This window comes from Amblyomma mixtum, chromosome 2, assembly GCF_055824585.1.
Source record: "Amblyomma mixtum isolate Tamu chromosome 2, ASM5582458v1, whole genome shotgun sequence".
Taxonomy (NCBI): domain Eukaryota; kingdom Metazoa; phylum Arthropoda; class Arachnida; order Ixodida; family Ixodidae; genus Amblyomma; species Amblyomma mixtum.
The window spans coordinates 185,676,574-185,692,706 of record NC_143013.1 but is presented as its reverse complement, the minus strand read 5'-3'; the positions used below and the strand labels follow the sequence as shown (position 1 = coordinate 185,692,706).

The window sequence follows — 16,133 nt, the reverse complement described above, 5'->3', positions numbered from 1 at the left end:
GGCGCGGCAAAAGCGAAAGCTTCATTCTAAAAGCGCAATCTGCTTGCGCAGTTAATCGCATCAGATTATTTGAGCGCCTCTTAAATATTTAATTGCTTCTAGATGTCATTTTTGTGATTTCCCTTCCTAAATATGCGATGGCAACAAATTTGTGTGACGCTTTGTCCCCACAAGCGGTTTTTCATATCCCCCTTTGATTAATTTCGTTTGGGACTCTTAAGTTTACAAGGAAGCATGAGTGCAAACAGAAAGACAACATTCACAGTTGAGGTTTGCGCAAATATCACCAGCGCCAGGAACACATTCATCCATGAAGACTAAACATAAACAAACAACGCAAGGATTGGGAGGCACGCCAAGAGTGAAAATATATGCATTACAAATTTTCGCAATGCATGCATCAGATAGAGCTTCGTACTTATCGTAACCACATCCGCTGTAATTTTACTCATTCTGTCACTGATTATTGCAATCACTCCCATCTCGTCCTTTCTTGCATCACGTTCAACCGTCTACTTTTCCAGAAATACGAAGGTCCACTTCATTTCACACACATGAAAGTGCGAAAACAGGTTTACGGGTCCTCTTTAATGCAAACTTGTGATATTCAAGGTTGCTGATAAATTTTGTGCTAATAGTTTTTCCGTGGGAAAGAAATGACAGATTTATTAACATATGCACTTACAAGTTCTAAGCTTGTGAAGTTTTATTGGCGCGTGTTGCCCCGGATACAGGGCAAAGCCACGGGCTTCTAGGATATTAGATCAACGCAGGCAGCTGAGCACGATTCATAGAGTTCACATGTGGCACTTTCCCAATCATACTGACTACGCCAGTATCAAAGCGCAAGTGAAATTTGCGAAGCCGGGCAAAAAGTGCTGAATAGTCGAGCGTTAAAAAAATCTATGGAGTCTGTTTCGATTGTGACACTCGTGAACGCAAACAATTACCAACACATGACGGCTATCGATAGCCTTAATCGTTGCAAAAGCAATTTCTCCACATGCTGCGCTAATTGCTGGTAATTTGGTGAGAGCGTGAGGTTGGGATATATTTAGACTTAGAAAAGCTCTTCCCCAGGCACAAATTAAACGCGCTCTTGAAGGCAGTCATTATACAAGGCGTGGAAGTGAAAGAGGTCCAAGAGATTAGGATCTTTAGGACCAGGCTGCAAACGGACTCAGGCAAAGCGACCACAAGCAACCAACTCAAATGCGCAGTCCACCAAACAGCCACACTAATACACAGAATTGCGAATAGAAAGAGAGGCATGAAAGAACACGACCTCTTCACGCTAATAGACATCTTCATCATAAGCAGGATTACAAACTCCCTCCCCTAACTAAAACTCGGAAGAGACAAGGTGGAAAGGGTTCAAGCCATCCTTAGAATGGCTTAGAGAACAGCTATGGGGCTGGTTCGCTCGATTCCCAGCGAGAAGCTACTCGAGTTCGGAGTCAACAATACATTCGAGGAACTAAAGGAAGCACAACAAACTGCTCAAATAAGGCGCCTCTCTAGCACTCCCACCAGCAGGAAAATTCTCGACAGGCTGGGGATTGAGGCTGAACACCCACAAGATCTCCCCTAAGCTATCCCAAGCAACATCCGAAAGATGATCACCGTCAAACCTCTCCCCCGAAATATGAACCATCGCATCAAGGCCGAAGAGCAGCAAGAGCTGAAATCCTGCAAAAGGTCCTCAGCCGGCTGCAGGATGCCCTCTAAGAGATGCCGCAGAAGACTCGGAGAGCCATAACAAGTACACTATATGCGGAGATTTACGGCAGTCAACCTGCCAGGCTGGCTATGGCGGAGACGGTTTCCACCTTTCGACCGCTAGTGGCAGAGGAGGCCGCCATCGCCGCGGCCGTCGCCTTTACTGACGCTACTACCATACTAAGCGGCTAGAAGTTGACGATCAGCAGCTTCGCTATGGGTCGGTTCAATGGTCCCGCCGCACAAATATCGGCAGAAATAAGAGAACCTTGTCTTGAGAGACATTGAACTCATATGGACCCCAGCTCACGCGGGGAATCTGGGAAATTAGGCTGCCCACCAACAAGCTCAAGAATTAGCCGACCGAGTGGTGGCGCAAAGTCAGGAACCGGAACCCTTCAGTGAGCCAATGATATCAAACCACGAACACACTGCACATTACAAACCAATAAGAACACTCCCACCACCACATAAACCACTGACCAAACAGATCACGTGGAGACAACTACAGACGGAGGCCCTCCCCAATCCGAACTATAGTATGATGCAACGTAAGGAAAAAAAACACCACTTGCTAACACTGGGCGACGAACCGCGGCGTCCTGTATTACTCCGCCGGCCGATAGTAACAGTAAATGAAGTCAGCTTTTTAATGTTTGTCTATCTTAAGCAAGCCAGGTATCAAAACTTATCGACGGCTTATCATTTGTTTCTTGTGATAAGCTTCTTATTTAGATATACAAGAAAAGTTTCAACAACGTACTACGTTTTGTCGTGGAGCAATTCTGTGCGGTGGCCCTGAATGCGGGCGGAGCTTCACTACAGAATTAAGTTGTGTCCGACTACACATAACTAAATTCATAAATAAGGATATAAATCCCTTCTGCCAGTTTTTGGTGAGAAAGATAACTTCCACCATACCATCTGGGCGTTCAAAGTCCGTAAGCTTCCCTTAGAACTCTTTCCTGATTCCTCTAAAGAATCTTGAGATAAGCTGAAGCCCAGCAATGACCCCGACATTTGGTCCAAGGCCTTCGAATCGGCCGGCGTCGCTGAGGTCTCCACGGCCAGCGGCACTCTAACTTGCCTCAATCCGCTATACATATGCGCAATAAAGTTTTGCCAGCCTTAGCAGGTGCTTCCTAACGTACAGTCTTTGTCAAAAGTAACCAGGCTGCATGGTTTGCTTCCAGCTAGTACAGTAGAGCCCTTAGAGCTTCCCTGGAGCTCAAATGGTCGTTAAAAGTGAGGAGTGGGGGTCTTCTTACCTTCCAACAAGTTTTGATTTTTAGGAAAGTCGAAAGGGCTCCGTTATACAAGCTAGTAGCAAGCCATGCAGCCTGGTTACTTTTCACTAAGACGGTACATGATTAGCATAAAGATAACGTTTGGAGGATAATTTGCGGCCTGCTACTTTTTTAGTAAAGTCGCGAGCGGGAACGGCGACTCACATATCTGCCAGAGCCACATGACTGATCTAGACGAAACTTCCTCATGTGAGAGTTGTTGATGAAGTTGAAGGTCACTGACCATGTCGAGATTATGATTGACGTGTCGGCACCTGTACGGGTTCCTTGTTCACTGAGGTGGCCAAGATTCGGTCGTGCTTACGTATGCAGTATGTGATGCAATGAGCGTAAGTAAACTGCCGGCAGTTTCTTTATTTGTCCTAGTCATCGTGTTAGTGGTTGCCTGAATTATCACTGATTACATTAGCAGTCTTGATGATGTGTTCTTCTCTTTAGCTGTGACTGTGGCATTCTCCCAGACGATATTATGATGAAGAGTTTCAGCGTGTTCAGCAGCAGAGTTCGATCATTGATTGCCAGCGCTTGGAATTCTGTATACATCTACAGGATACATATCGTCAGACAAGTGATCCTTCACGTTAATCAACTTGCTTCGAAGTTCGCTTGAAGCGAAATGTGCGACACGTAGATTGTACTTTGAAAGTGCTCGCCCTAGTGCTTCGCTCACTACGAAAACGTACGGCATTGCTTCTTCGCTATTGAATGTGCGCTTATCTGGTTTCAGCGGCACGAGGCTCGTACCAGAGCCATCGGTATACTCTCGGGTTGGCATGAACAATGACCGAGGACTCGATTTTTTATCGCCGAGAAGAAAGCCATCGAGAGCCTACGTAAGAAAACCAAATATGCTGTTCTCCCAGCTGACAAAGACAATGCTGCAGTGCTGCTTGACCGGAGTGAGTGCAATAAGATGACGTTGGATTCCTTGGGAGACCAAGAGACTTATACCCCTCTACGGACTGCACGGAATAGATTACAGAGGAAGCTCCATCAGTTTCTCAGTGACCTTTTTAAGCTGTTTCCACCGCAACACAGCAATGTCTGTTATCGACTCCTTTGCAGGCATGGGCCAGCGCCAGCCACGTGTGGTCTTCCCAGGGTACACAAGCCTGTTGCTCCCCATAGGCCGACTGTTCACTTCACAAGACCACCGCTTTACCGGCGAAAGCCACCAAGTGTTGAGCCCCCCAGCTGGAAAGTCTTCGACGCACATTGGGAACTCGCCAAGTTTGTACAGAAACTAAAAAATGTTCCTCTCGCCAATGTCGAAGTAATGGTGTCTTTTGACACGACGTCACTCTTCGCCAGTGTACCTGCGAATCTGGCTGTCACATCGTGCTAAGAAGCCCTGCAGAAAGATAATAGCCTTCCCAACCGCACACCTTTTGACATCTCAGAACTCTGTGACCTACTTCGATTTTCCCTCGGCAACTCATGCTTCTCGTATGGCGGCCGATTCTACAAGTAGACGCACGGTACAGCCACGGCTGCTTTAATCTCTGTAACAGCAGCCAACTTAGTGCTGGAATCGCTGGAAGCAAAAGTACTTCAAACATTCCAACCGAAACCAACAATCTTCTAACGGTACGTAGATGATTGTAATTGCGTCATCAAAAAACGGCACGGGCAGCGATTCCTGGACAGCCTTAATTCCGAAAACTGGCACATACAATTCACAGTTTAAATAGAGGAAGACGGTTGTTTGCCTTTCCTGGATGTACACCCGGACAAATTATTAACTGGCCTGGGTGTTGCATCGCTAAATGCACCTTGTAAAAGGTTCTGTTCGGCTACACCGCTAGCATATTCATGCTGTAATTTGACGCGTGAGGTTCACGTTATACTGAAGTGGAGTACTTGCCTGCTTGGATAAAATTATTAGAAGTCTGAATCGTCCGTATCTACGAAGAGCCAAAACAAGCGGCGTACGTAGCAATGGTTCTGGTCCATATGGCCTCCTACTCTGGGTAAACTACCACTCCTTTCATGGCGGACAAGTCGTTTACTCAGAGTAAGCGCAAAGGCGTCACCAGAACCATTGCTGCGTATTCCGCTTGTTTCGGCTCTTCGTAGTGGCAGACGATGAATATTTCTGACAACTTTGATCTAAACACGTAAGTACTCCTCTCAAACATTATATGAACAAAAAGGAACCACAAAATGCCATCTCACGCGTCAAATTACAGCATGAATATGCCACCGGTGTAGCCGAAAAGAACCTTTTACAAGGCGCATTTAGCGATGCAACACCGGAGCCAGTTAAAGATTTGGCGGAGTGTACGAGCCCCGAAACCAGGTAAGCGCACATCCTAAACCCAAACAGCAATCCCGTACGTTCCCGGAATTAACGAAGCACTAGCGCGCGCATTTTCAAAGTGCAATCTACGTGCGGCTAATTTTCCTTCGAGCGAACTTCGAAGCAAGTTGAATAACGTGAAGGATCGCTTGCTAGACGATATGCATCATGGAGTGTTGTACAAAATTCCCTGCGCTGGCTGAAACGATATTTACATCGGGGAAAACCTGCAAGTTTTCACGACGCCTGCAAGAGCACAAACGTGACGTGGCAAATGGCAATCAAGCATCGAACGCTGTTGCTGAACACGCTGAAACACAATCATAATATCGACTGGGACAATGCCACCATCACTGATAAAGAGAAGAATGTGTCATCAAGGCTGCTACTGCAATCATTGTTCAGGCAGCCAGTAACACTATTAATAGGACAAATGTAAATCTGCCGGCAGTTTACTTGCGCTCATTACTTCACGTACTACATAGCAAAAGGACGACAGCATACTGGCTACCTCAGTGAACAAGGAACTCTTTCGTGTTCCGAAACATCAAACATAACGTCGACATGGTCAGTGGCCTTCATCAGTATCATGCCTGACCAGACGAACGTTCGTAGAACCCTACACTATGAGAGGATTGACTGTCATACTGAGCTCGAATAAATGACATCTCGAGCAGAAGCGAAGCAGGCCACAAAATCAGCTTGAGGACGAAGCCCTGAGACAGGACGCTGTGCTCATTCGCAAAGTTTTGCCTGTTTCTCATCGGATCCCTCTCATGTGGAGCTGACTCACCTGCTACTGGCGCGATAACACAAACTGGGATGCTGTGAAACGCGTGTATTTTGCAACTATTCATCTAAACCAGGGTGCCACTTCGCAGGGTAACTAAAATGTACACATGATATTATTCACCATGAACAGATGAGGGAAGACAATCACACGCGCTTAACGTTGAGAGGAGCCCCATAGCTTGGGCAAAATGGCATACGCCGCTTTGGTATCCGGCCTGAAAAAAAGTGGGCTTGAGCAGAAAAAACTACATGGCCTATAAGGTTCAGTGGTGGGTAACGCGTATACATCAATAGCGAGGGTGACAAATCTGGCGGAGTGATAGTTTTAGATGCAGAGTAGGCGCAGCTGCTTCGGAACATAAACAGGCACCAGCGATAAGACATATCAACCGATGTCAACTCTTATCGCACGATAAGCCACGCGGCGCGTCCCCTCTCTGCAATTCTGAACGTTGAACTCATTGGTCTATCGCCGCCGCGGTGGCACAGTGGTTATGGTGCTCGGCTGCTGACCCTAAAGACGCGGGTTCGATCCCGGCCGCGGCGGTTGAATTTCTTTGGAGGAGAAATTCTAGAGGCCCGTGTACTGTGCGATGTCAGTGCACGTTAAGAACCCCAGGTGGTCGAAATTTCCGGAGCCCTCCACTACGGCGTCTCTCATAGCCTTAGTCGCTTTGGGACGTTAAACCCCATAAACCATAAACCATAAACCATCATTGGTCTATGATACTAAAACCTGTCATCTGTCATGCAGTGTTTGCAGTTCTCAGTATCAACTTGTGCTGATAGGGGTGAAAATGTTTGCGAGTCGGTAGGTGCGTGTTCTACACCGCGCAGAAACTTCCCAACCCTCTATCGTGACATGGTCCTCCTAAATACTGCACTAAAGCCCTTACTAAAAGGCAGCGGCAGCATATAAATCAAAAGTAATCCAAGCATCGCTGTCAGGATATGATGTCACTTTAACTTAGAAGCAGAAAACAAGACATACTTTATTCAAAATATGCTGCACAGCTTTCTACAAAACGTAATACAAAATGCGACAGCTAAACCTCCTTTGTAAGGCATCTCAAATACAGCGCTGCCTACGCGAAAAGACTCCTTTCGTTTCTCCGTGCAAGCTTTTATTCTCCGGCCGTGCTGGACCACATCAGGCGTAAAGACGTCCGCAGAGGTGACCTTCAGAAGGTGCCCGTGCAGGCAGGTGCCTTGTAGTCGGCGAACACGAAGAAGGCCATGCCGTAGGGTGCGATGGCCATGCCCTGTCGGGGGTGCAGCACGGCCGGAACAATGTCCGGGAACTGCAGCGACTCGCTCAATGCCAGGGGCCGCCCGTTGAGCAGCACGTCTTCGGCCACCAGGTCCCCAGCCGGGTCCGGTCCCAGGGCGTAGGCCATCACATGGCTGGAGAGAAGCTCCGGGTCTTTGGGCGTCAGCACGGCCGTCTCGTTCGACAGGTTCAGGCCGAACACGATTACAGCACCTCGGTGGCTCTGCAGTGCGACAGCAGCTTGTCAGCTCAAAAGGGAGTCGCCGGTGAATGATAAAAAAACGCCGCGAACAGGACGCAAGAACCGACGACAATGCCGTCCTCAGCTCAAGTCAGTTCTGTTGTTCAATAGATTCAATTTTTTTTCTGCGCTCTAGTATCGCCTTTGTCGCTGCTTGTTCGTACTGCTCATTAATCCTCACACGGGCCTTGCACTGAAATCAAGACCCGCCCGTTGCCGATTACCAAATAAGTGTACATTGGACGCGAAATACTTCAACATACAGATATACAGGTATAACGCATATAACGGTTCAGTTAGGGTCATTATACACTGAAAAACTTTATGTACGTCCCAAATATCGCAATGTGGGAACTTCGGTTATATTTTTGAAAAAGTGCTGATTGAAAGGCACGGATACAAGCAGATTTGGAAAGTTGCTTTGGTCTGACTATCATGCAGAAAAGAAGGGCACTGACAAAGCAAAGTGGACCGTGGCCGTTTAATCAGAAGGGTATACTCAGCGCGCTCCTCTTTTGGACATTTTGGGCTTATAGCAGTCGTGGCGTTTCGCTCTCAGCTTGCCAGATGATTCCTAAACACTCGAACGCGCAACCAGCTAGCGGCTTAGCGCGTACCTTGATGGCGCCGTCCCGCAGGCAGTGTGCGTACAGGCGCACCGCGTCGTCTGTCGGCTGGGTGCGCAGCTGGAGCACGCGGGGCCCCACGAGGCGCTTGTGGACCAGGCTGATCCAGTAATCCGGCAGCGGCCGGAACTCGTCGTCAGCCACCAGCCGGTTGCTACCCTGCACCAGGTCCTGCCGGAACACCACCGAAACTCCCTGGCGAGCGGCCGTGCCAAGGGTGTCCAGCCATCTGCACGACACACGCGGAAACTGGGCACGCGTGTATGCTCGTGCTCCTCGACGACACTGGCCAAGCTGGCGTGCTTTTGTGGTAGGTAAGGAATTCCCTATACTTCTCTCCCTAGAATTAAGTGATCAAAGTAAGAGGGATATCTTTAGCGCATAGCATTGCAGGCTTTTGATGCCAATGCATTCTCTTGAAATGGTTTCTCCCAGATCAACCCTCCGCTCTATTGTATGCTAGGTGCCGTCGTTACCTCGCACACCATGATCATATACGGGCCAAGGCGCATCAGGCACACAGGCGAAAAATGGTGCATGTGTTTGCAAAAACGACCGCAATAACATCCAATTCATTTGCCATAATTAACTTGACTGAATCCTGGGTTGTGACGTATGTGCCGCTGCTACTATCATAGCAGGAAGGACCATAGAAATATCGTCGCAAACTCCACGAAACTTTCGTCATGCAACTGTACCTGTAAAGAGAGTTGTGGCATTAGAACACACGCCAGGCGAGCGGTCTGTGGCCATGCTGTATTTGCCTGTAGTATCGCATTATCAGCATTCCTTTCAGAACTCTACAAACCACAAAAGTTCGGCATTCAAATGGAGGCTAATACAACTTCTATGCTCGTGAGCCAGTCACTGGTCGTTACCAAGAACGCACCCTTTGCGGTCATGAGATCCAGAAAGGCCTGGCCAATGCTGAACTTAGGGTAGCAGCTGCTGGAGAAGACGCATGCTGCAGTACTGCGATCGCTGTCACTTCTCCCCGTCGTAGTGCGATAAGTATGACGTGTTCTTTTTTGTTGCATCTGATTGTTCAAATCAGTCGCGTACTGCATTCAGAAGCAGCATGCTCCCCTCTGCTCATTTACAGCACATCACTCTCGCGTTCCGCTTACACGAGCGACGAGGCGTAGGTGTCCGAGACGGCGGGCAGTCCCTCGCCGGAGGCCGAGGCGGCCTCAGTGATCCAGAGCGACTTGCGCAGCCCGTTTCGCTTCAGCACCGACCCCAGTTGCTGGATGCTGGAGGAAAGGCCGCGCAGCGTGGTCGCGTTCAGCAGGTCGGACACTGTGCCTTCCGGTTGCCGGTGGTGGTAGCTGCGGCGGCGCAGTAGGAAAAAAAAAGAAAGTTGAGATCGGGGCTTGCAGTGAATCAAGTCATGCTGGCGTGTTTCTATAGCAAATGCTGGCACCCCCAAAATGAACAACCGCCTTTCGCTCTGTAGTACGGCAAGTATGAGCACAAATTTTTGAGCTTGAGTTTGAGACCAATTCTTGAGTACGCCTCAAGAGTATGAGACCCGTATACTCAGAACAACATAACACAGAAAGGATTCAAAGAAAATCGGTTAGATTTGTATTCAACTGCTATAGCTGGCAAGTATCTCCGACGGTTCTTCTAAACAACGCAAACTAAGAGCCATCAAAATTGAGACGGCATAAGGACAGAATGAAATATATGTACCTACTATACTATGATATGTTAGGAATAGATAAGGGGGCGTAGATTAATTTTGTTTCTAAGAGCCCAACACGATCTAATCATTCGAAAATATTTAAAGAATTTTCTTCCAGGACTAACGTGTTTAAAAACTTGTCTTTGCCACGAACAGTAAGTGAGTGGAATGCGCTCAACTCGAGTACAGTGGAATGCCCGACGGTACAGTCATTCTGCGGCATGCTTAACAGTATTGAGACAAAATAACATCGCCATCGTGTCGTTATACGCAATGGCTTGAGCGCTTCATATGCATGATTGTTTTCATTGTCTGTATACTTCGTTTCTTGCTCAAGTGATCGAGCATGCGTGATTTTATCGTGATGCTGTTTACGCGACTTGTTCTTTTGTCGCGCTTTACTTTTCGTCACTGTTATTACTGCTGATTTCGTCTCTCCTTCTCACTTGAATTCTTGTGAGGCTTTTTTGTTATGTGCATTTCCTTCACGTATTATTGATATGCTCACTCCTGCCCAAGGTCTTTAAATGAGGCCGGCAGTATCTTGTAAATAAATAAATAAATAAATAAATAAATAAATAAATAAGGAAATAAATAAATAAATAAATAAAAATAAATACAGAAGAGACTATTGTTTCTAAAGGCATGCAGAAGTTTGAAGGTGTCGACACAGAAATGACGGTGGTCATTTCCGAGTACCTATATGACTCCGAAACCAAAGGAATGAAAGAAAGCCGCCTAAACATAAGGCATGCAAAATGAATTCAGGCAAGCAGTAATAGCAAATTCCACTCGAACATTTTCAGCAGGGCATCGAATAGCGCCAAACCAAATACACACCTGAGAGACCCAGTCTTGTCCAAATATGAATCATGTATATCCTCCGCCAGTGAGCCCGAACGAAGTCGCCAAGCGGAAAAAGATTCCGGAAGTCGTACTGAGCATCCTCTCATTACATGTTTGCTTTTATCAGCTCTTAATGAATATGCCGAGGAGCTGCATCCAGCATGAACGTTTAAGGTTAGTCGCGCTTTACCAAGTAAAATGGCAGACAACAGCCAAGACTCAACCGAGAAAATGAATATATGCCTCCATGTTTCCTGAACTGTTCGTCTGAATAGCTGATCGCTGCAGTGTAGATGGTGATTTTCGCTTCACGATCTAGGCTTTCAATAGGCATCTTCGTCGTTCCGTCATCGTGACTGCTGCACTTAAAACCACTACCGGCATTGATCGAAGCGAGAAGACTCGCTAGTCAGTCTGGCAGAATCCTATCAGTGATGTAAATAAACGTCTAAAGTTGTGCTCCTATTCACCAAACCACGCTCACAATAGGCCGCTGAACAGGCACACTCAACCTCGCCATTCAACCCAGAGTTACCCGTGGCAGCCCAAGAGAGTTCAGTGCGCCGTGGAAGTAGTTCCTCCAGCTCGACCAGTGGAATGTGCCATGAAAAAGACTTCGTCTCGCCCCTATATCTCGTCTGCGACGTCTCGACACCTGAGGTGGTGAATGTGCGTAGTGAAGAGCCTACAGTGTGCGCTCTCGGATCTTCAACGTTGTGCCAATATTTAGGTTGGCATTTTGAGAATTAAAGGGCAACTGCACTATTTTTAGAATTTCGCAATATTGAAGGATTTATATTTATACAGGCTGTAGGTGAAGCATTTTAACTGTTTTTGCACCAGCATTTAAAATAGTGACGTAATCGGCGATTGAATTTTGCACTTCACCTCGAAGCATCGAAGGAAGGCGGAAAAGTTAAATCTGACGTCAAAGAAGATATGATTTCAGATTACCGCTGCCGTCAGCCACGCCCTGCCGAGCCTCGTTGGATGATGCCAAGCAACGCTGGGCGGGATTTCCCTTCTGTGGAGTTGGTTTTTTTTCCCCTTCAAAGCAGGCGTTTATGCGTTGGAAATGTGCTGATACCTTCGATGACGTCATCAGGCTCCTTCCTCCCGCCCCCCCCCCCCCACTTGGCCTTGCGCGCTGCGGAGAAGCTTGAAGGCCATCACGATCTTAATCGGCGATTGCGTCACCACTTAAAATTCTAGCCGAAAAGGACGTCGCATACTTTAGCAGCAAATTTCACACATTCGACCATATTAAGCTCGCCGATTTCTAAAAGCCATGCAGGTGCCCTTTAATAACCTCGAATTAGTTATGAAGTGTCTAATCTCCGTGCGCGTAAACTATTTGCAGCCAATGTTGTAGCGAACTACTTATTCTTGGCCCCCATAATTACGTTCAGCTCGACACCGCACATTCACTCCATGCGCATTCATGGAGAGATGTTTGATGAACAACATTTCAATTAGGTTAACCGGCGGCTCACTGAACAGGGGGTTATTTTCCTGGTCTGCGCTGCGCTTCGCTTTGTTTTCGTTTCGTTTGGTCGTTACGCACACCGTGACGAAAGCAACAAGAGGTGGGAAGCAATCGACCAATCACAGTGGTAATGTTGCTGTTGGAGATCTTTCTCTTCTTTAAAGAATTAGAGAGGGGGGGGGGGGGGGTATTTTGCGAAGAGGCAACTGTTATGCAGCTTGTAGCAATTCTAAGAACCGAAGTAAGGCGAGACGTTGGGCTAGTTGGTTCCTGAGTTCCGTCGTTTTAAAACTGCGCGAGCAAGACGGGATGAAAAGACGAGACACCCACAGGACCGCACGAAGCCTCGTTTTGTCGTCCCGTCTTCTTCGCCCACGTTTAAAATGACGGAATATAAGAAGAGAAATTGATGTTTTTTTTTAATTTCCCGCAATTTTCAAGCTGCGGCAGGGAAAAAAAAAGGCCTGAAATACGAAATTTAGGATTTAACTAGGGAGTTTTCGGTTAAACCTAGGACATCATTGAGTCACAGACTCTGCCTGCGTGTCCGTGGCGCCACCGCTGGCTACCTTACTGCCGTCGCACCAAGTCCAGACCAGACACATAACTACACTCCGCCTATTCGCCTCAGTTAACACTCCAGTTTTTCACCTCGGCGGAGGTAGCGCCAATAAGCCTGGTCAAGCGCGTAAGCCTGTTGTGCTGTTGTCGGTCCGCCATGGGTGTTGGGCGCTTTTACGCCAATGTCAGTATGACGCTCTTACCGGCGACCCGGCATCAACCACAAATTGAAGCAGACGAAATAAAATAGAACGTGACAAAATACGGCACCTGTGGCCATATTTTTCAACGTTCAATTCCATTTCATCAGGCCGTGACGCCCATCACGACGAAAGGAACAGCAGGTGCGTAAGCAAACGGCCAATCACAACACAGCCTGCCTTGACGCGGCGCTGCTACTAGCCACCTGCCTGCCTCGTCAGCCAGTTCGTGTCAATCACGCGGCCCACGCTAGACATGCTGTGCCGATTTACCGCCGAACAACCATCCATTTTGCTGAGTGAGAAAGGATTAACGGCGATAAACCTCTTCAGGCGTGCCAAACGCGTCGTTTAACTTCGTCGTACGTCGATGTCGGCACCAGTTCCAGTGCAACATGGACGCGGGATGCATTTGTTTAAGCAAGCGGAATTATAGGCATCCTGCTGCCAAGACCGGCGTGACGTCTGCTCCCTTGGCCTACCTCACTAGGAGAAGCGTCCAATTGCAGAGAACCAAATGAAATATAAGTTATATGAATCATTGAAAAATATGGGTGCGGTCATTTTTGTCACGAGCGACCGCGTATAGTGCAATCTTCGCTGCTTTTTTTTTTCAGGCACCATAAATAGCACCACTGGTCGATGCCTCATCCGATGCTATAGCTGAGCCGTTTCCTTCTTTCACACGACATCGCGTTTTCTATTCTCGGCGTAAGTTCCTCAAGAGTGCCAGGAACCGACATGGGCAATCCTAGAGTATCAAACTCAATTTAATTTGTCAGGTTTTCATTATGACACTATGTATACATGGCTATCTGTTCCAGCAGAGTTAACTTTATGTTCTTCGAGTGTGGTATTTGTACCGGACATGGCAAAAGGAGCTTACGTAGTTTATCACTGTGAACCGGTAGGTGGAAGATTTGTTTAAGGGTAGTGCTTGTATTTGGGCGTGCTGGTTCATAACTTTTCAGGAGGACACAGGGGCGCAATAAAAGACATGGACATAGAAGTAGACAGGGACGAGGGTGTTTAACGCCCCACAGCGACTCAGGCTATCAGAGGCACCGTAATGAAACGCTCCGGAAATTTTGACCATCTCGGGCTCTTTGACGTGCAGGTGGAAGATTATTCGGTCGGACGTTCTACGAGAACCTTCTACGGCACGAGTAAAGATATCACAAAGAATATCCGAGCTCATTTCTCGTCTGACCCGCCGCGGTGGCTCAGTCGTTACGGTGCTCGGCTGCTGACCCGAAAGATGCGGGTTTGATCTCGGCCCCGGCGGCCGAATTTCGATGAAGGCCTAAATCTAGAGGCCTGTGAACAGTGCAATGTCAGTGCAGGTTAAAGAACCCCAGGCGGTCGAAATTTCCGGAGCCCTTCACTACGGCGTCCCTCATAGCCTGACTCATAGCCTGAGATGCTTTGGGACGTTACACTAATGAACCAATAAATGAATCCTTACATGTCTTACGTCGAATAGACTCTTGCTTTGAAGATTGCATATAAAATGATCAAGTCACGAAGAACAGAGGGCCACCATAGCGTATCCTGCTATTTACACACTGACCCGGGACGCAGTCCTGATTTACAGGAACGCATGTCGGCAAACCGCAATGTAGTGCGCAGTTTAGATTTGGTTTGGTTTATGAGGGTTTAACGTCCGAAAAGCAACTCAGGCTATATGGGACGCCGTAGTGAAGGGAAGTGAATTTCGACCACCTGGGCTTCTTTAACGTGCACTGACATCGCAGAGAACACGGGCTTCTAGCATTTCGCCTCCATCGAAATGCGACCACCGCGGCCAAGATCGAGCCGGCGTCTTTCAGGTCAGTAGCCGAGCGCCATAACCACTGAACCACCGCGGCAGCTGTCTTCGACTAAGGTATCATGCAGTCCTTAAGAATGTGAACGTTATAATCATCATCACGAGTTTATTCTGAATCATGGAGACGATAGTGTTTTAAGCAGCACATTTCTCAGCATGCTAATCCTAGCGCACACTCCACGTAGTTACTCCCTCTGATGTGGTAATGCGCAGTTCATTCAAGATGAGTAGGCCACAGAAAAGAGAGACCACACCATGTGGGCAAGTGCAACGACTTACTAGTGGAACGTGACGGCATCGATGCTCTTGTAGGCGTCCTCGATGAAGCTGCGAGGCAGTGAAAAGCAATTTAGGCGCTTTTGATCTGCAATAGCGCGAATCTGCGGCCAGTGCGAAAGCGCGGCAAAACAAGAAACGCACGCTCTTGGTTTCGGCCCACGTCGCAGGCTGGGACTGTGTCCCATAATCTAAATAAGAGCAAGCCTATCCTTCACTTTACAGGTCGTCTATAGTGAGCATAGAGAAAGTCAGACATGAGTGATCGCATAAGGCTGGTACAAAAGCCGCAAACACTTGTCTAGCTGGACTGTTGTCTAGAGTAGTGCTACAAGAGCGCTCGCGTAACATAACTCCAAGGGGGTTGACAGCGGGTGTCATTTCTGAGCGCCTTTTGAAGCAGTCAGCCGATAATCAGTACCACCCAGAAATAACAGAATTTATGATAGCAGATGCAGAACCTTTCTAGGCAGCATGTAAGCCCAGGCAGCTCCTGTATGGGGGGTTCCGGGTAAGTTTCGATCGTCCGGAGTTCTGTATAGTGCGCTGAATTCGCACAGTAGCCGAGTGTGTTTCGCTGACAAGGCGCCCCCTACCTGTCGAGGAAGGCAAGGGCATCCGGGGAGGTATCCCCGATGTCGGGTCCCACCAGCTTTCCTCTGGCCGGCCAGAACAGCAGCAGATGCTTCAGAGCGCCGTAGTCCCGTGCCAGCTCGTCCGCGTGTACTAGGCCCGTCGCCTCGAGCTCTGTTTTGGACGAAAGTACATGACGCATCGATTAAACAGGGAAACGACGTTTCACACGAGTCGCTGTGGTTCGTACGCGATGACCCAACATATGAACGCCACTACATCCTCGTGAGGCATTGCAGTGCAAATTGTGTCACTGTGTTTGTTTACACGCTTAGCATATGATATTTTGGGTTCCAAAACATGATAAAAACACCTTGTTCTGCGTTTCCAACTTCTGGCTGTGTGCTGGGAAATGTCCAATG

The 16,133-nt window shown here is 47.9% G+C and overlaps 1 protein-coding gene across 1 annotated transcript in view; it reads right to left on the bottom strand.

Moving 5' to 3' along the window:
- Positions 1–7,222: 7,222 nt before the first annotated feature.
- The window catches only part of LOC149361821 (heparanase), a 44,960-nt gene continuing 36,049 nt past the window's right edge, over positions 7,223–16,133 (bottom strand). The window contains exons 5-9 of the mRNA XM_089569595.1: positions 15,735–15,885; positions 15,142–15,189; positions 9,382–9,582; positions 8,246–8,483; positions 7,223–7,610 (exon numbers count right to left, since the gene is read on the bottom strand). Of these exons, the coding sequence (XP_089425721.1) occupies positions 7,299–7,610; positions 8,246–8,483; positions 9,382–9,582; positions 15,142–15,189; positions 15,735–15,885 (950 nt within the window). The 3' untranslated portion in view covers positions 7,223–7,298. The remainder of the gene's footprint in view (positions 7,611–8,245; positions 8,484–9,381; positions 9,583–15,141; positions 15,190–15,734; positions 15,886–16,133) is intronic.